General features: G+C 41.3%; 1 protein-coding gene across 1 annotated transcript; it reads left to right on the forward strand.

The window, feature by feature from the left end:
• Positions 1-102: 102 nt before the first annotated feature.
• On the forward strand, positions 103-1,342 carry LOC110505147 (fibroblast growth factor-binding protein 1). The gene is made up of 2 exons (XM_021584158.2): positions 103-250; positions 416-1,342. The coding sequence occupies exon 2, from the start codon at positions 431-433 to the stop codon at positions 1,100-1,102; it is 672 nt and encodes a 223-aa protein (XP_021439833.2). The 5' UTR covers positions 103-250; positions 416-430; the 3' UTR covers positions 1,103-1,342.
• The last annotated feature ends 20,614 nt before the right edge of the window (positions 1,343-21,956 follow it).

Below are 21,956 nucleotides of genomic sequence, written 5' to 3' on the forward strand. Positions count from 1 at the left end.
TGAACGCTTTCACTTGTTATACGTGACAATAGACTGTGTAGGCCTAATTAAGGACAACGACTTCTGACAAGACACCAACAGATAAACCCAGATACCACCAGATTAACTCAAACAGTGCGCTTTAGCCTATGTTCCACGTTGGTGGAATAAGGGAGTGGTGGTGGGTGTGTCGGTGCTCTATAAATGCCACGTGCTCGTTCCCGAGGTGTCACAACGGGATTGAACCATTTCCATTTCCCCAAATCCACAGGTGAGCTGATTAAAATAACCACTTATGTTGTTAAATATGATGCGCCATTGTCCTCCATAAATCTAATATGCATGCTGCTGTGTTGTGATAGGCTACCGTAGCAATTATTTGAATGGGAGGTAATTGTACTGTACTAACATACACAACTATGCCATTTTTTTGCAGATATTTTAGCGGGATATGACACTTCTTACCAACCTAACCGTCATGCTGGTTATTGCCTGCATATCTCAGCAGTTTATGGTGACTAACTGTCAAGGATCCAAAAAAAGGGGAATGAAGAAGAAAGAAAACCAGGGACCAAAGGACGGAGAGCAACCAAAGCCACCCGTCCAATCTCCAGATAAGAAAAACAGCAGCCCCAAAGGAAATGTGTTCAAGGGCAAATTCTCCGCCAAAAACAAGACGCAATGCACTTGGGTTGCGACAGGTGACGATGCCTTTGTGCTTAGCGTGAACTGTAAAAAAGGGCAAACAAGTTTCGACTGCGAATATGTGGCCAAACCAGCCACTTGCCCTGGGTACGAGTCCAACACCAAAGCCTATTGGAAACAGATTGCGCGCGCTCTAAAGAAAAATAAGAATTTATGCTTTGACTCAACGGCTTTGATTAAAGCAGGTATGTGCAGAAAAGCTCCCAAGGACGCGCATTTCAAACTTAAGTACACACCCAGAGATGTTGTTACACTTCCGAGGACTACAATTCAGCCGCGTTCCTCTCTCTCTGCCTCTTCATTCGGAGCCAAATCTTGCGCAGTTGATCAAAAGAGACTGGCGGAAGAATATTGCGCGGCTTCCTGGTCGAGTTTGTGTACTTTCTTTTTTTCCATGGTCCAGAATGATGATTGCTGAGAGTATAAATGTATTTCAATTTCCTCTCTCCCCATTGATTCAGTCATAAACAAAATTGGCACGTGTTGCTCCTCCTGACGATGTGTGCATTTTGATGGATCATTTTATTTAAAATATCAAGACTGATTGAGTTTCAAGATTGATTGTTTCATACCACCCATACCAATTTTCCCTTTTTGCCATGTGTTGTATTCATTGTAAAGCCACAGTACTTAATAAATATGTTTTCTATGTACTCAACTCTTCTCTTCATATGCCCTTGTAGTTGAAGCATTTCTGCAGCTCTGTAACCTGGGAGGGTGGCTTGAAGTTAGGCTATTATACTGGTATACTTATATATTATACTTGTCAATGATGTGTTAGCTTTATACCCATTCCTCATTATTTTCTAATGACTAAAAATGATTGTATGATTTACTACTACTTGGCAGTCAAGAGTGTTATTCCGTACCACCCTGCATGGACTCACTCGTGCACGCACGAGAATACATGCATGCGCGCACACACACGACCCTCCTGGGCGTACTCCACTGCATTTGCCAAAATATTAGGAGTTTGAGCATGTTGGGTAATTACACACTGTAATTATACCAAGTCAGTTAGAGGGATCATTTAGAAGATTGATGCTGCATTCCTTGGCACTGACGACTGACTTTTCATTGGCTTTTTCCAAGGCGAAATGCAATTCACATGCTCGAAAACACTCGTCTGTGACGTTTAGCGACGCCTTTCATGTAGATCACTACAACAATACACAATCACGATGTCTGTAAAATGTACATGACTGCTTGATAGCTAATGGATATTTTTGCTATAACTATACAACTATTGCTATCAGGCAATCAAGGGAAGATACTTTTGATACATTTTTCTCTCCAATGATTGGATTTCAATCCTTCTTTGCACTGAGGGCAATTTGAAATAAATTAACCCCAACCCTCTTCATTGATGAGATAATTGACTCTTGGATGGTTCTTTAGTCTTGGTCCAATAGCTTTTCATGGATCATCATTCTTGGTATTTTTATTATCATTACACAGTGAGGTTGTTGCATTCCTAGGATTTTCAGATATTTTCAGAGACCCATAGGTGCATTAAGGCCTAGATTGAATCAGATCAAGCGTTAACCGGTGATCGCCGGTGTTGGAGTGTTGGAGGTGTATCTGCGTTGGAGCTATCGAATCGGTGAGCATCTACCCTTGATCATTGTCATTAGATGTTCAAAACGACAAAAGTGTAGTCTATATAGAAATAATGACGCTCAAATTTCTATAAGACTATAATAATGACGCTTAGGATTTCTATACGACTAATGGAGGTGTAGATTACATCTCACATTCCAGTGGTCAAACTTGTGAACAAGGCTGCATGGGATTTTTCTTCATGCCGATTGCAATCTCGGCTTTAGATATAATGCCTGGAACCGCTTGTGGATTTGACAGCTCTAATGCAGTTCCACTCCAACACTGCCAAAACAACTACTATGCGGATGTTTGCTAAAGCAGATCTGTTCAAACAGAGCCCTAAATTAACGAATTAGGTCTATTGACAAAGCCAGTTACAAACATGTAATTTTCTAGCCCAAATGCCAGCAGATGGCGATATTGAGTCGTTTCATTTTATCGTCCAAATGCATTGCACAGAGCCAGTAATACATTCGTATCCCCCGTGGACCGGTTTGTGCATAAAACGTTCTCCATTCAGGCTGCAGAGGCTTCCATTACCTCCTTAAATGTATTTAATGGTGAGAAGGAGGAAAAAAGGGGGTAAATATGCATACTTTCTTTATGAAACACCATTTTCCACTACCACACCAGTGTGGCTATGGCCTAGGAATGCTACCTCCCGATGTTGCGCCCCCTTTTAGCCAGGGGTGAACAACAGACTGCTGCAACCTGATTGGCTGAACGCAATATGCAACATCTCAGATTAGCATTTAGCCACTCTAGCATGATAGTGGAAAATTGTGTTTCGTAAAGCAAGCACGCATATTCCCCCCCCCCCCCCCCCCCCCCCCCCCAAAATGTGCAATCTCGCCATTAAAGTTAGGGAATCATTTGAAGCCTTTGCAGCCTGAATGGAGAATGTTTGAGGTACGAGTGTTTTGCCGGCCGCATACAATTCGCTTGGACTGTAAGATAAAACGACTCAATATCGCCATCTGCCGGCCTTTGGGCTAGTCATTTTTCAGCTACTGGGCTTTTCCTGCCTTCTTGTTACTGGCCAGCTGTTATTTTTGACTGATCTATGGATTGGAGGTCAAAGGGTCACTGCCACGTGAGAAACTTCTGACAAGGCACCACCCACCTTGACTAGGGTTAAAATACTATTTGAAATAATTGTAATATTCATGTGTAAACATACTGAATTGTAAGTGGATGCATTTTACCGCCATATCATACTGGGCTATGATTGGTTAAGACCACCCAAATGGTTAGGTCATGGGCAGTTTGATCTTGGTTGGCGATACGTGAACATGCCAGTTATAGCTAGCTAATAAATAGCTACATTAAGAAATATCCTGTAGTACTGCATTTTATTATTTTGTACAATGTGTCCAAAACAAGACAATAATATATTATACTTTTTCTATGCTTGATTGAGTTGGCCAGTTGCAATGGAAGCAATAGAAAAGTCCCAAAAGTGCAAACCTCACCCACCTAGCACTCCAGGCAGACTAAAGAAAACACTCAAAGTATTAATATGATTTCAAAGCCGGGTTTCCACCCACAGTGACCCAAAAAGTAATGGTATGACCAATGTTTTGGGTATGCAAATTACCGTATTTGTGTTTTATGGGGCTAGAGGGCAAATGCACCACACTTGCGATATGGTTTTGGATATCTTTGAAACTTGACTTTTATATAAGCAAGAAATCATATTTAAAATGTCACCTGTATTATTAAGACATTGACAGCTGACCCTGCTTGTCAAAATGGTCACCCAAATACTGAGGTTTCCAAACAAGAAAAGACAGGATAAAAATATGTGGGCGGTTCATTTAAAATAGTTTACTGATTAACTTAATTGTTTTGAAATGTTTGTCAAAACATACTAGTGAAGCAGAGATATCTTTATGAGTCATTATACTGTAGAACATGTGTTCCTCAACTTCACACAAAGGTGATGTCACTTATGTAATGATTAAAAAGCCTGTGTTGCACTCTTTCCCCTCTCTCTAAGACTTTTCTTTCACTACAGGTGCTCCCACACACCACTACCCACTTCAGGCAAGCACCTACACGACCAACACCAGCACTTGACAATCCATCATCATGCTCCCTGGAAATACATAGAAAAGGCGCCAAAGTGAATCTAAGAACATAGAAAAGGCGCCAAAGTGAATCAAGGAATATAGAAAAGGCGCCAAAGTGAATCTAAGAACATAGAAAAGCCGCCAAAGTGAATCTAAGAACATAGAAAAGGTGGCAAAGTGAAAAGAGGAACATAGAAAAGGCGTCAATGTGAATCTAGGAAAAATAAACAGACTACAGAGTACTTCATGTTGAAGTCGGAAGTTTACATACACTTAGGTTGAAGTCATTAAAACTCGTTTTTCAATCACTCCACAAATGTCTTGTTAACAAACTATAGTTTTGGCAAGTCGGTTAGGACATCTACTTTGTCCATGACACAAGTCATTTTTCCAAAAATTGTTTACAGACAGATTATTTCACTTATAATTCACTCTATCACAATTCCAGTGGGTCAGAAGTTTACATACACTAAGTTGACTTAAACAGCATGTGTAATGCTCCGGGTGTCGTGGGTGTGGAGTCAAATGCAGGAGACAGAGAGTTCAATGCTGCGCGTCTTTTAATCGCACCAACGCACCACAGGGTGCTCACAAAAAAGTTACGTTCCCAAAACACAGGGAATCAAAATGTACAATGGGAAACAATCCCGACCGGACACTAACACGTGCCTATACCACAGAGCCGAAGGTTACATAGAAATAATCCCGCACAACAACCAGGCGGGCCGGCTGTCTAATAAAGACAAACTAATTAAACATCCACAGGTGCTACCACTCAACATACAAGGAGGGGAAGGAAAAACAATCAGTGGCAGCTAATAGGCCGGTGACGACGACCGCCGAGCGCCACCTGCCCGGGAAAGGGAAACACCCTCGGTTGGACTCGTGACAGCATGGAAAATTCCAGAAAATGATGTAATGGCTTTAGAAGCTTCTGATAGGCTAATTGGTATAATTTGAGTCAATTGGAGGTGTACCTGTGGATGTATTTCAAGGCCTACCTTCGAACTCAGTGCCTCTTTGCTTGACATCATGGGAAAATCAAAAGAAATCAGCCAAGACCTCAGAAAAAGAAGTTGACTTCCACAAGTCTGGTTCATCCTTGAGATCAATTTCCAAATGCCTGAAGGCACCACGTTCATCTATACAAACAATAGTACGCAAGTATAAACACCATGGGACCACACAGCCGTCATATCGCTCAGGAAGGAGACACGTTCTGTCTCCCAGAGATTAATGTAATTTGGTGCGAAAAGCGCAAACCAATCCCAGAACAACAGCAAATGACCTTGTGAAGATGCTGGAGGAAACAGGTACAAAAGTACAGTGAGGGGGAAAAGTATTTGATCCCCTGCTGATTTTGTATGTTTGCCCACTGACATAGAAATGATCCGTCTATAATTTTAATGGTAGTTTTATTTGAACAGTGAGAGACAGAATAACAACAAAAAAATCCAGAAAAACGCATGTCAAAAATGTTATAAATTGATTTGCAAAATCAAGTATTTGACCCCCTCTCAATCAGAAAGATTTCTGTCTCCCAGGTGTCTTTTATACAGGTAACGAGCTGAGATTAGGAGCACACTCTTAAAGGGAGTGTTCCTAATCTCAGGTTGTTACCTGTATAAAAGACACCTGTCCTCAGAAGCAATCAATCAATCAGATTCCAAACTCTCCACCATGGACAAGACCAAAGAGCTCTCCAAGGATGTCAGGGACAAGATTGTAGAGCTACACAAGGCTGGAATGGGCTACAAGACCATCGCCAAGCAGCTTGGTGAGAAGGTGACAACAGTTGGTGCGATTATTCGCAAATGGAAGAAACACAAAAGAACTGTCAATCTCCCTCGGCCTGGGGCTCCATGTAAGATCTCACCTCATGGAGTTGCAATGATCATGAGAACGGTGAGGAATCAGCCCAGAACTACACAGGAGGATCTTGTCAATGATCTCAAGGCAGCTGGGACCATAGTCACCAAGAAAACAATTGGTAACACACTACGTGAAGGACTGAAATCCTATAGCGCCCGCAAGGTCCCCCTGCTCAAGAAAGCACATATACATGCCTGTCTGAAGTTTGCCAATGAACATCTGAATGATTCAGAGGACAACTTGGTGAAAGTGTTGTGGTCAGATACGGCCAAAATGGAGCTCTTTGGCATCAACTCAACTCGCCGTGTTTGGAGGAGGAGGAATGCTGCCTATGAACCCAAGAACACCATCCTCACTGTCAAACATGGAGGTGGAAACATTATGCTTTGGGGGTGTTTTTCTGCTTAGGGGACAGGACAACTTCACCGCATCAAAGGGACGATGGACGGGGCCATGTACCATACAATCTTGGGTGAGGACCTCCTTCCCTCAGCCAGGGCATTGAAAATGGGTCGTGGATGGGTATTCCAGCATGACAATGACCCAAAACACACGGCCAAGACAACAAAGGAGTGGCTCAAGAAGAAAAACATTAAGATCCTGGAGTGGCCTAGCCAGTCTCCAGATCTTAATCCCATAGAAAATCTGTGGAGGGAGCTGAAGGTTCAAGTTGCCAAACATCCGCCTCAAAACCTTAATGACTTGGAGGAGATCTGCAAAGAGGAGTGGGACAAAATCCGTCCTGAGATGTGTGCAAAACTGGTGGCCAACTACAAGAAACATCTGACTTCTGTGATTGCCAACAAGGGTTTTACCACCAAGTACTAAGTCATGTTTTGCAGAGGGGTCAAATACTTATTTCCCTCATGAAATGCAAATCAAATAATAACATTTTTGACATGCGTTTTTCCGGATTTGTTTGTTGTTATTCTGTCTCTGTTCAAATAAACCTACCACTAAAATTATAGACTGGTAATTTCTTTGTCAGTGGGCAAACGTACAAAATCAGCAGGGATCAAATACTTTTTCCCCTCACTGTATCTACAGTGCCTTGCAAAAGTATTCGTCCCCCTTGAATTTTGCGACCTTTTGCCACATTTCAGGCTTCAAACATAAAGATATAAAACTGTATTTTTTTGTGAAGAATCAACAACAAGTGGGACACAATCATGAAGTGGAACGACATTTATTGGATTATTCAAACTTTTTTAACAAATCAAAAACTGAAAAATTGGGCGTGCAAAATTATTCAGCCCTTTTACTTTCAGTGCAGCAAACTCTCTCCAGAAGTTCAGTGAGGATCTCTGAATGATCCAATGTTGACCTAAATGACTAATGATTATAAATACAATCCACCTGTGTGTAATCAAAGTCTCCGTATAAATGCACCTGCACTGTGATAGTCTCAGAGGTCCGTTAAAAGCGCAGAGAGCATCATGAAGAACAAGAAACACACCAGGCAGGTCCGAGATACTGTTGTGAAGAAGTTTAAAGCCGGATTTGGATACAAAAATATTTCCCAAGCTTTAAACATCCCAAGGAGCACTGTGCAAGCGATAATATTGAAATGGAAGGAGTATCAGACCACTGCAAATCTACCAAGACCTGGCCGTCCCTCTAAACTTTCAGCTCATACAAGGAGAAGACTGATCAGAGATGCAGCCAAGAGGCCCATGATCACTCTGGATGAACTGCAGAGATCTACAGCTGAGGTGGGAGACTCTGTCCATAGGACAACAATCAGTCGTATATTGCACAAATCTGGCCTTTATGGAAGAGTGGCAAGAAGAAAGCCATTTCTTAAAGATATCCATAAAAAGTGTTGTTTAAAGTTTGCCACAAGCCACCTGGGAGACACACCAAACATGTGGAAGAAGGTGCTCTGGTCAGATGAAACCAAAATTGAACTTTTTGGCAACAATGCAAGACGTTATGTTTGGCGTAAAAGCAACACAGCTCATCACCCTGAACACACCATCCCCACTGTCAAACATGGTGGTGGCAGCATCATGGTTTGGGCCTGCTTTTCTTCAGCAGGGACAGGGAAGATGGTTAAAATTGATGGGAAGATGGATGGAGCCAAATACAGGACCATTCTGGAAGAAAACCTGATGGAGTCTGCAAAAGACCTGAGACTGGAACGGAGATTTGTCTTCCAACAAGACAATGATCCAAAACATAAAGCAAAATCTACAATGGAATGGTTCAAAAATAAACATATCCAGGTGTTAGAATGGCCAAGTCAAAGTCCAGACCTGAATCCAATCGAGAATCTTTGGAAAGAACTGAAAACTGCTGTTCACAAATGCTCTCCATCCAACCTCACTGAGCTCGAGCTGTTTTGCAAGGAGGAATGGGAAAAAAATTCAGTCTCTCGATGTGCAAAACTGATAGAGACATACCCCAAGCGACTTACAGCTGTAATCGCAGCAAAAGGTGGCGCTACAAAGTATTAACTTAAGGGGGCTGAATAATTTTGCATGCCCAATTTTTCAGTTTTTGATTTGTTAAAAAAGTTTGAAATATCCAATAAATGTCGTTCCACTTCATGATTGTGTCCCACTTGTTGTTGATTCTTCACAAAAAAATACAGTTTTATATCTTTATGTTTGAAGCCTGAAATGTGGCAAAAGGTCGCAAAGTTCAAGGGGGCCGAATACTTTCGCAAGGCACTGTATATCCACAGTAAAACGAGTCCTATGTCGACATTACCTGAAAGGCCACTCAGCAAGGAAGAAGCCACTGCTCCAAAACCGCCTGAAAAAAGCCAGACTACCGTTTGCAACTGCACATGGGGACAAAGATCGTACTTTTTGAAGAAATGTCCTCTGGTCTGATGAAACAAAAATATAACTGTTTGGCCATAATGACCATCGTTATGTTTGGAGGAAAAAGGGGGAGACTTGCAAGTCGAAGAACACCATCCCAACCGTGAAGCATGGGGTGGCAGCATCATGCTGCGGGGGTGCTTTGCTGCAGATGGGACTGGTGTTCTTCACAAAATAGATGGCAACATTAGGAAGGAAAATTATGTGGATATATTGACGCAACATCTCAAGACATCAGTCAGGAAGTGAAAGCTTGGTTGCAAATGTGTCTTCCAAATGGACAATGACCCCAAGCATACTTCCAAAGTTGTGGCAATATGGCTTAAGACAACAAAGTCAAGGTATTGGAGTGGCCATCACAAAGCCCTGACCTCAATCCTATAGAACATGAAAGACTGAAAAAGCGTGTGCGAGCAAGGAGGCTTACAAACCTGACTCAGTTACACCAGCTCTGTCAGGAGGAATGAGCCAAAATTCACCCAATTTATTGTGGGAAGTTTGTGGAAGGCTACCCAAAACGTTTGACCCAAATGAAACAATTTAAAGGCAATGCCACCAAATACTAATTGAGTGTACGTAAACTTCTGACCCACTGGGAATGTAATGAAAGGAATAAAAACTGAAATAAATCATTCTCTCTACTGTTATTCTGACATTTCACATTCTTATAATAAAGTGGTGATCCTAACTGAGCTAAGACAGGGAATTTTTACTACGATTAAATGTCAGGAATTGTGGAAAAACTGATTTTAAATGTATTTGGCTAGGTGTATATAAACTTCCGACTTCAACTGTATATAATACATGAGTATATAATACATGAGTATATAATACATGAGTATATAATACATGTGCATATAATACATGAGTATATAATACATGTGTATATAATACATGTGTAAATAATACATGAGTATATATTACATGAGTATATAATACATGAGTATATAATACATGAGTATATAATACATGAGTATATAATACATGTGTATATAATACAGGTGTATATAATACATGAGTACATAATACATGAGTACATATTACATGAGTATATATTACATGAGTATATAATACATGAGTATATATTACATGAGTATATAATACATGAGTATATATTACATGAGTATATATTACATGAGTATATAATACATGAGTATATAATACATGAGTATATATTACATGAGTATATATTACATGAGAATATAATACATGAGTATATAATACATGAGTATATATTACATGAGTATATATTACATGAGAATATAATACATGAGTATATAATACATGAGTATATATTACATGAGTATATATTACATGAGAATATAATACATGAGAATATAATACATGAGTATATAATACATGAGTATATAATACATGTGCATATGGCTGTATCACATCCGGCCATGATTGGGAGTCGGCGCACAATTGGCCCAGCGTCATCCGGGTTTGGCCGGGGTAGGCCGTCATTGTAAATAAGAATTTGTTCTTAACTGACTTGCCTAAAGGTTAAGAAAAATACAATACGTGTGTATCGAATACTTGTCTTTTTTATTTGGTTCAAATTAGCCCTCCAAATGGTGATAAGCTGAGGAATGGAAACAGGGGAAATATAGCCACTCTCAAATTCCTAGATGATGCTATGGGTGCAAGGTCTGCGAGGTCGACATAATAAACATACCTTGTTTAAATGACCGGTGACAGCACGTCATCTTACAGATGGTGCCTTATTACTGTAATTACTGCGCCCCCACGGCCTATTTACTGCCTTACCCCCCCTTATCTTTTACCTCATTTGCACACACTGTGTGTAGAGTTTTCTATTGTGTTATTGACTGTACGTTTGTTTATCCCATGTGGAACTCTGTGTTGTTGTCTGTGTCGCACTGCTTTGCTTCATCTTGGCCCGGGTCGCAGTTGTAAACGAGAACATGTTCTCAAATGGCCTACCTGGTTAAATAAAGGTGAAATAAAAAATAAAAAAATAACATACTGTAAAACTTTTGTCAATCTTCAACCAACTTTTAATGGGCATGTCTGGGACCGGAGGCTTGAGTAGACTATAGGTGATTCAGAGATTTGAGCACATTTCCTCTCCCAGCATGTTGGCCTCATTAGATGGGAGAGGAATGGTACACTATTGAGCAAACATGGAAATGATCCAGCAAATGTATGCAGATGTACGCAGAGTGAAATTGGTGTTGATTTGATCCCCAAAAGAGTCGGTGTAATGGTGTCCGTGTGTGGAAAGAAAAAACATGGATAAGCCAGAAAAACCAACAGCCAGATAACAAATAAGGACAGTAAGAGGACAGAAACGTGGTCAACTTTACCAATAGTAGGACCAGAAGCCCATTGTAGAACATTCTAATACAGCAGTTCGTCTCTGGAATGAGCTCTGAATAAAATGTTAATTAATCACTTGATTTATTCGCATTGTTATATATATTGGTATATCTTGCAGTGCTTTAGGGCATGGTATTGCCACATGGGTAACTGTTGCCAAGGCTGATAACTGGGAATATTATACTTGACTCCAAGATCTAAGTCATGTCGTATAGAAATATGTCTGATTATCAACATTAACTAACCTTTAATGTGGCTTGGTCTGAAAGCTCCACAATGCTTTTGTAGTACACGCTCTCAGTCATTGCTGACAGTGTGACCATCCTCTTTAAACAGTATGCCCACCAATTAGTTTATGGGCATCCTGTAATACAGCTCTGATGCCACTGCAATGAAACACTTTATACAGCTCTATATCGCGTTGAAGGAAGCTCCATATGTATTTCATATCCAGTAGTTAAATGAATCTGTCATAGTAAAAATGTTTTAGTGCACCCCTGATTGTAGTTGGATATCTTCCGCTTGAATAACGCCGAAAGGTTTGTTTCGGTTGTACATTAACATGCACATTGTTGTACATTGCTTTGACCTTGTTGGATTGTAGATAGCTTGTTGGATTGTAGATAGCTTGTTGGATTGAATTTCCACCCATGTCCCCCTCAACACAAGGTGTTCTTTACTGGTGTACTTTAACAAGCAGCTCTATGTTAACTATTGCAACTTGTCAAAGCCATGTAGGACATAGGCCTTAGGCCATACATACTTATAATAAGTTAGTTATTAGCTATTTCGCTACTCATGTAATAGTCCTTATAGATGGTTGCTTATTAATTTAACTTAAAGGCTGACCTGAGCTTGAACTGTACTTCAGAACAAGTGTACGTTCTTTAGGAAATTGCCGATTCCCGCATTCAAATAATACATTTTGGATGTGAATGATGTGATTTCAGAATGTAGTGCCCCGTCAACCCTTACCAACGTAGATTATTAATGTTTGACCCACCCAAAACATTTTAAAAAATAAAAATAATGTTAGAGGGACACCTGGAAACATGAAGATAGGAACACGCCAAGCCTTTATCTATCTAGCAACACATCAGTCACTCCAGGTGATATTACTATACAGCACCTGAAGGAGCAATAAACAGAACTCAATCAGGACGTATAGGTAATTCTCAACATGCATTGGACCAGACGGTGGAGAGTGGCCCTTCTGGCTGTCTTTAGGCTGTCTTTATTCCGAGTAACTGTGGCATCATGACTCAACGTGCCGACTGAACTATCAGAACTGAATGTTTCATACCTGCCACTGGGAAAAATGTGTCCTGTTCAGTGGAAATTGGTCCCACTTTTTTTTTTAACAAGTCTAGATTTGGTTCAAACAGGTTTCTTGGAATAACGTCATTGGGGGCAAAACAATAAATTATAGGATGAGATCATATGACAACATGTGACGTGTCAAATATGGAATTAGGTTGGGGGTATTTGTTCTTGTGATCATGCCTAAAATGTACTGCAATGCAATATGAAGAGGATTTAAAAAGTAAGGATACTGTAAGTGTAGGAGCACGAGGAGGATAAGGTTAATTATAAACTGGGTGGTTCGAGCCCTGAATGCTGATTGGCTGAAAACCACAGGTATGACAAAGTATTTATTTTTACTGCTCTAATTACCAGTGGTGGAAAAAGTATCCAATTGTCATACTTGAGTAAAAGTAAAGATACCTTCATAGAAAATGACTCACGTAAAAGTGAAAGTCACCCAGTAAAATCCTAATTGAGTGAAAGTGTGAAAGTATTTAGTTTTAAATATACTTAAGTATATAAAAAAAAAAGTAAAAGCATAAATCCTTTAAAATTCCTTATTTTAAGCAAACCAGATGGCACCTTTTTGTAGTTAAAAAAAAAAATGTACGGCTAGCCAGGGGCATGCTCCAACACCCAGACATAATTTACAAACGAAGCATGTGTTTAGTGAGTCCGTCAGATCAGAGGGAGTAGGGATGACCAGGGACGTGTGTGAATTAGACACTTCTCCTGTCCTGCTAAGCAGTGAAAATGTAACGAGTACTTTTGGGTGTAAGGGAGAATGTAGTGAAGTAAAAGTAAAAGTAATCAAAAATATAAATAGTAAAGTATAGATACCCCAAAAACTACTTAAGTAGTATTTTAAAGTATTTTTTACTTAAGTACTTTACACTAATGCTAATTATGTTGGTAACCAGTATATAATAGCAATAAGGCATCTCGGGGGTTTGTGGTATATGGCCATCATATGGCCGTCATACTGTATGTTGTATCCAGGCACTCTGCATTGCATCGTGCTTAAAAACAACCCTTAGCCGTAGTATATTAGCCATACACAGTGCATTCGGAAAGTATTCAGAACCCTTCATTCATCTTTCCCTCGATCCGGACAAGTCTCCCAGTCCATGCCGCTGAAAAACATCCTCACAGCATGATTCTGCCACCACCATGCTTCACCGTAGGGATGGTGCCAGGTTTCCTCCAGCGGTGACGCTTGGCGTTCAGGCCAAGTTCAATCTTGGTTTCATCAGACCAAAGAATCTTGTTTTTCATGGTCTGAGAGTCCTTTAGGTGCCTTTGGCAAATTCTAAGCGGGCTGTCGTGTGCCTTTTACTGAGGAGTGGCTTCCATCTAGCTACTCTACCATAAAGGCCTGATTGGTGGAGTGCTGCAGAGAGGGTTGTCCTTCTGGAAGGTTCTCCCGTCTACACAGAGGAACTCTGTAGCTCTATCAGAGTGACCATCGGGTTCTCGGTCACCTCCCTGACCAAGGCCCTTCTCCTCTGACTGCTCAGTTTGGCCGGGTGGCCAGCTCTAGGAAGAGTCTGTGGTTCCAAACTTCATCCATTTAAGAATGATGGAGGACACTGTGTTCTTGGGGACTTTCAATGCTGCAGACATTTTCTGGTACCATTCCCCAGATCTGTGCCTCGCCACAATCCTGTCTCGGAGCTCTACGGACAATTCCTAAGACCTCATGGCTTCGTTTTTGCTCCGACATGCACTGTTAACTGGTGTGTGTATAGACATGTGTGGGCCTTTCCAAATCATGTGCAATCAATTGAATTTACCACATGTGGACTCAAATCAAGTTGTAGAAACATCTCAAGGATGATCAATGGAGACAGGATGCACCTGAGCTCAATTTCAAGTCTCATAGCAAAGGGTCTGATTACTTTTGTAATTAAGGTATTTCAGTTTTTTGCAAAAACATTTCAAAACCTGTTTTCACTTTGTCATTATGGGGTATTGTGTGTATATTGATGGGGAAAATGTTTTATTTAAGACATTTTAGAATAAGGCTGTAACATAACAAAAAAGTGGAAAAAGGGAAGGGGTCTGAATACTTTCCAAATGCACTGTACCACACCCCCTTGGGCCTTATTACTTCATCATACAGGCTAGTCAAGGACACAGCTGTGTTATTTGTTGTTTTACAGTTATCTATAATCTGGTATTTACCTAGAAATCAAATAAACACCATGACCTAATGACCCGTTAAAATAAACACCATTACCTATCATTTATCACCAGATCCCAGTCACTTGCGTGAAGAGACTTCGTAGGCGAGCGAGTAAACCCCCACTGCCATCTGTTCTATTGGCCAACGTGCAATCATTGGAAAATAAAATTGATGACTTACGAACAAGATTAAACAACCAAAGGGACATTAAAAATGCTAATATCTTATGTTTCACCGAGTCATGGCTGAACGACGACATGAATTACATATAACTGGCGGGTTATACACTGTATCGGCAGGATAGAACAGCAGCCTTTAGCAAGACAAAGGGCGGCGGACTATGTATATTTGTAAACAATAGCTTTTTCACGATATCTAAGGAAGTCTCGAGGTTTTGCTCGCCTGAGGTAGAGTATCTCATGATAAGCTGTAGACCACACCATCTACCTAGAGAGTTTTCAGTATTTTTCGTAGCTATCTACATACCACCACAGACCGATGCTGGCACTAACTCAATGAGATGTATAAGCAAACAGGAAAATGCTCATCCAAAAGTGGCGCTCCTAGTGGTCGGGGACTTTAATGCAGGGAAACTTAAATCCATTTGAACCAAATTTCTACCAGCATGTTAAATGTGCAACCAGAGGGAAAAAAACTTGATAACACCTTTACTCCACACAGAGATGCATACAAAGCTCTCCCTCGCCCTCCATTTGGCAAATCTGACAATAATTATATCCTCCTGATTCCTGCTTACAAGCAAAAACTAAAGCAGGAAGCACCAGTGACACAGTCAATAACAAAGTGGTCAGATGAAGCAGATGCTAAGCTACAGGACTGTTTTGCAATCACAGACTGGAATGTGATCTGGGATTCTTCCGATGGCATTGAGAAGTACACAACATCAGTCACAGGCTTCATCAATAAGTGCATCGATGACATCGTCCCTACAGTGACGGTATGTACATACCCCAACCAGAAGCCATGGATTACAGGCAACAGCCGCACTGAGCTAAAGGGTAGAGCTGCCGCTTTCAAAGACAATCCCACTGTGCCCTCCGACGAACCATCAAATAGGCAAAGCGTCAATACAGGACTAAGATTGAATCGTACTACACAGGCTCCGATGCTCGTTGGATGTGGTAGGGCTTGCAAACTATTACAGACTACAAAGAGAAGCACATCCGAGAGCTGCCCAGTAACACAAGCCTACCAGACGAGCTAAATCACTTCTATGCTTGCTTCAAGACAAGTAACCCTGAAACATGCATGAGAGCATCAGCTGTTCCGAACGACTGTATGATCACGCTCTCCGCAGCCGATGTGAGTAAGACCTTTAAACAGGTCAACATTCACAAGGGCCTGACAGATTACCAGGATGTGTACTCAGAGAACGCGGTGACCAAGTGTCTTCACTGACATTTTAAACCTCTCACTGTCTGAGTCTGTAATACCAACATGTTTCAAGCACACCACCATAGTAGTCCTGTTCCCAAGAACATTAAGGTAACCTGCCTAAATGACCACCGACCCATAGCACTTTTTTAAGATTTTACCTTTTATTTAAACAGGCAAGTCAGTTAAGAACAAATTCTTATTTTCAATGACGGACTAGTGGGTTAATTGCCTGTTCAGGGGCAGAACCTTCCGGTTACTAGTCCAACTCTCTAACCACTAGGCTAACCTGCCGCCCCACTCACATCTTTAGCCATGAAGTGCTTTGAAAGGCTGGTTGAATCCCTGCCTGGTATGGCAACTGCTCGGCCTCCGACCACAAGGCACAACAGAGGGTAGTGCGTACGGCCAAGTACATCACTGGTGCCAAGCTTCCTGCCATCCAGGACCTCTATACCGGACGGTGTCAGAGGAAGGCCCTAAAAATGGTCAAAGACTCCAGCCACCCCAGTCATAGACTATTCTCTCTGTTACCGCATGGCAAATGGTACCAGAGCGCCAAGTCTGGGTCCAAGAGGCTTCTAAAACAGCTTCTACCACCAAGCCATAAGACTCCTGAAAATCTAATCAAATGTCCACCCAGACTATTTGCATTCCCCCCCCCCACCCCCCTCTTTCACACTGCTGCTACTCTCTGCTATTATCTATGCATAGTCACTTTAATAACTATACCTACCTGTACATATTACCTCAATGACCTTGAACAACCGGTGCCCCCGCACATTGACTCTGTTCTGGTACCCACTGTATATAGTCTCGCTATTGTTATTTTACTGTTGCTCGTTAATTATTAGTTACTTTTATTTCTTATACATTGTTTTTTAAATTTTTTTATTTAACTGCATTGTTGTTTAAGGGCTTGTAAGTAAGCATTTCACTGTTGCACATGTGACAATTAACATTTTATTTGATTAGAATTTTGTTTAATAGCAGAAGGTGGGTGCCACATGTTTTCAAACACAAGGAAAATAACTATTGAAAGGAATTTTAAAATAAAATATACCCAAGTCTATATTTCACTTAAAAGAGATTCTTCAGGTGTGATTTCTTTAACCAAAACAAATAAAGTTGTTTTACGATGAGACACGGTTTCCTTTTCAGGATTATATATCTATATTTTTATCATGACAGCTGAAATCAGATAAGAAAAATAAGATACCCCAGGAATGTAGTTGAATATCACCCATGCACCGAAGTGCCTTTGTACGTTGTCTGGTCTTGTAAAGTTTGTTTGACCTTTCAATGCTTTATAGAAAGATGGAGGAGGATGTTGGAGTGAATTGGAGTTTATATGCAGGATTGCATTGTGCTGTGATGCTTTCACTAACAAGTGACTAGGATGCATGACAGGACACAGGAAGCACATTCCCTCAGTAGTTTAGTCACAGCTGGCACATCTAATGTAAGTCAGATCCTTGAGGATACGCCCTCACTATGAATACAGATAGAATTGAATAGATCTTTATCCGTTTGACATTTGCACGGAAATCCTTCCCTCTGATGTCTCTGTGCCCAACCCAACACCCCCCACACACACAAACACAGAACAGTTTGGGAGCAACACAGGGTCACCTGCAGAGCAGTGGCCCCTGGAACAGTTTGAGGGTTAAAGTGCCATGCTCAAGGGCACAATGGCAGTAGGCAGCACATAGGGTATATTCCAACGACCCTCCAGATAAGAGGTTTTAAACACGTTAAAATGTATGCACTCACTACTGTAAATCTCTTTGGATAAGAGCGTCGGCTAAATTACTCAAATGTAAACATCGTGTATCAATCAATCAAACCAGCATTGGACTCCTAAATAAGTCTTCATTGGATAAACGCAAACTCTGTGGAAGCACAGTGCTGTTCACCTTATTTTTTGGGCTCTATTTACTTTACTTATTTATTTCAATTCTATTTCACCTTGCATTCATGACAGTCCCGAACAATTACGTTCATTAGGAGTCAACGTTAGCGTTTTTGTCATTCTTGCACAGCCCCATAATGCATCGAGAAAGTCAATAGCGGCCAGTGAACAACGATGTTCTCTTCCGAAAGGAACAGAACGTCGTTGAGACATGGTGGGACCGCAAAATATCGTACCTCCCCTCCCGTACAGTGTCCCTATGCCACCTGTTTCACAGTACACAAGTTAAGTAGACATTAACTTCATTCATGGCTTAACCTAATCATTCATTAACATCCCTTTCACCTCTATAGATATGGACTGTATGTGAATCATTACTCGTGCCTTTGATCTACAGTAAGAACCTGCTCATGCCTGCTCTGACCACCAGAGCCATAGGCTACACATAAATACATACAATACATCTCTATATATGGCTGCCCCACCCAACTCTTGTAACAGTTAATGTTGACAGTGTCTGCTGTCTCGGTCGGGCAGCACTTTGATTCTGTGCATTGTGCTGTAGGTGATGGTCATCGAAACGATGTCTTGACAGGCTGTTCTAAAAGCAGAGATTCAGTCGTAGAGATAAATCTCTACAGGTAAAGTTTTACAGGTGGGTTCCCATCAGTGTGTTCTGTTGGGAGGAACGGCCAACGTTTGCTACTGTATTCATGGGAAGATAAGATACCAACATTCCTCTCGTAACTGATAACATGAAAAGGCCGATATTATTCGCTTGTCAATGCATGCCGCCATTGCACAACAAACACTTTCACAGCCACTTCATTCTTCTACACGAACACCGAGAGGTGTTACTCTTTCCCTTTAAGATGAATTGATTATACCCAAATAGCGTCTGGAATATCCTCACTGAGTATTATACTGCATACACAGTTCATATTTCTATACAGTTTGTTTCATATAGAACTACCACAGAAACATTGAACCACTGCCACATGACCTTTTACCAGCGTGAGATTAAGAAAGACTTTCTTTCCCTCCCTTTCCCAATACCCACACCTTGGAATTTGGGAACACTGCCCACACGCCTGCCAAAATTTCACGTGCTGTCCACCTCGCCAGGACATGTCCACTTCCTGCGGTTGGTGGGTGGAGCCAGTTGTATTGTTCCTGTGTGGACAGAGGTGGCCTGATTTCCCCTGATTGGCTAAAAAAACAAAGCCTTGATCATCCTCACACATAAAGAAAACACACCCAAGCAGGAGATTTGAAGTGTGTGTGTGTGTGTGTGTGTGTGTGTGTGTGTGTGTGTGTGTGTGTGTGTGTGTGTGTGTGTGTGTGTGTGTGTGTGTGTGTGTGTGTGTGTGTGTGTGTGTGTGTGTGTGTGTGTGTGTGTGTGTGTGTGTGTGTGTGTGTGTGTGTGTGTGTGTGTGTGTGTGTGTGTGTGTGTGTGTGTGTGTGTGTGTGTGTGTGTGTGTGTGTGTGTGTGTGTGTGTGTGTGTGTGTGTGTGTGTGTGTGTGTGTGTGTGTGTGTGTGTGTGTGTGTGTGTGCGTGCGTGCGTGCGTGTGTGTGTGTGTGTGTGTGTGAGAGAGAGAGAGAGAGCCAGGGGGCATATTGGTTAATAAAGAGGTTTAGGGCTGGGGCCAGGAAGTTATTACAGTCTACAAACAATTCATTGTTTGTGTGTGAGGTGTAAAGTGAGACTGCACATTTCCTCAATGTGTTTACGTGAAGGTAGGGTAGAGTACAATCCAATGTGGGTTAGAGAAGCTATCAGTTGCAGGGCATGTGGTGACGTCTTGAACGCTCCATTTTTGATCCGTTAATAATGTTTTTTTTTAATAATCAAATATATTAGTGCATGTCTGGAACAAAAGCATGCACACCACGTGGCCGCCCAGGACCAGGATTGACCACCCCTGTGATTGCCCATGAATTCCTCAGTGGTCATAATCCATCCACCATGGTCATAGTCCAGACTGTAGACTTCTCAAATCAGGCCAACCTTTCCCCATTCTGACACTTTACCTGTCATCGAATTCCCCTAAAGAGAGCCACTGCTAGGACCACTGACCTTAATCACTCTTCTACGTAATAACAGTGTAAGAAAAGGGGACAGCGATCACCCAATCTCGATTGGCCAGTCAGTCACAAATCAGTTGCAGAGGCTACGACAACAATTACTCAAAACTACCAGCGAGATGGGAACCTTGCAGCAAAAGCCTGCCAAAACATGAAAAGATTTTCACAGCTTGAACCAGTGAATGATTTAGTGTCATAATATGAAAGTGTCTGGCAACCATTTGTTATGTAATAGTTGATTCTCTAGGCTAGACCTGGGGCTATTACTGTGTCATTATGGTCCAAACATTCACCTACTCATCATTCCATGCCATTTGAAGTGCACTAAAAACTAAAGTCCCTTGTTTTTGAATTCACCACCATGAATTCACACCCGTGTTTAATGACAACTAAATCCTCAAAACACGAGTCTTTCTTTGCTACTCATTCTAGGTTTTGGGGGTGTGTCTATCTGTTTGGTTAGTATCTGAGAACAACGTGCACATGCATAGAATAATATTGTTTTTAGCCTATAGAGGACCTATCTAGAGAAGGCGACATGTTACAACACAACTACTATGGTAAAAAAATAAGGAGCTACAGTAAGCTTTGTGCGTTTCTGCCATCTAGTGGCAGAATGTTGATATCACCAAAGACTCAACCCTTTTCACGACTTGTGAACTAAGGACTAGTCAGTCAATCAGATGACGTTATGTGTTACCATGTCATGGAGATATAGTGTTCATTTTAGGACTCTATTCAATCTGTATCGCTGAAGCGTTACTCATTGAAGTATTTTTACTATTTTCTACATTGTAGAATAACAGTGGGGACATCAAAACTATGAAAAAACAAATGGAATCATGTAGTAACCAAAAAAGTGTTCAACAAATCAAAATATATTTGAGATTTGAGATTTTTCAAACAGTAACCCTTTGCCTTGATGACAGCTTTGCACACTCTTGGCATTCTCTCAACCAGCTTCATGAGGTAGTCACCAGGAATGCATTTCAATTAACAGGTGTGCCTTCTTAAAAGTTCATTTGTGGAATTTCTTTCCTTCTTAAGGTGTTTTAGCCAATCAGTTGTGTTGTGACAAGGTAGGCGGGGTATACAGAAGATAGCCATATTTGGTAAAGACCAAGAACTTTGAAAGTTTCTTCAAGTGCAGTCGCAAAAACCATCAAGCGCTATGATGAAACTGGCTCTCATGGTGAACCGCCACGGGAATGGAAGACCCAGAGTTACCTCTGCTGCAGAGGAGAAGTTCATTAGAGTTACCAGCCTCAGATAGCAGCCCAAATAAATGCTTCACAGAGTTCAAGTAACAGACACATCTCAACATCAACTGTTCAGAGGAGACTGCGTGAATCAGGCCTTCATGGTTAAATTGCTGCAAAGAAACCACTACTAAAGGACACCAATGAGAAGAATAGACTTGCTTGCGCCAAGAAACACGAGCAATGGACATTAGACCGGTGGAAATTTGTCCTTTGGTCTCGAGTCTAAATTGGAGATTTTTGCTGTGTCATTGTCAACTGCTGTGTCATTGTGAGACATGATGTGGGAGGATCTCTGCATGTGTATTTCCCACCGTAGAGCATGGAGGAGGAGGTGTTATGGTGTGGGGGTGCTTTACTGGTGACACTGTCTGTGATTTATTTAGAATTCAAGGCACACTTAACCTGAATGG

Source organism: Oncorhynchus mykiss, chromosome 31, assembly GCF_013265735.2.
Source record: "Oncorhynchus mykiss isolate Arlee chromosome 31, USDA_OmykA_1.1, whole genome shotgun sequence".
Classification (NCBI taxonomy): Eukaryota; Metazoa; Chordata; class Actinopteri; order Salmoniformes; family Salmonidae; genus Oncorhynchus; species Oncorhynchus mykiss.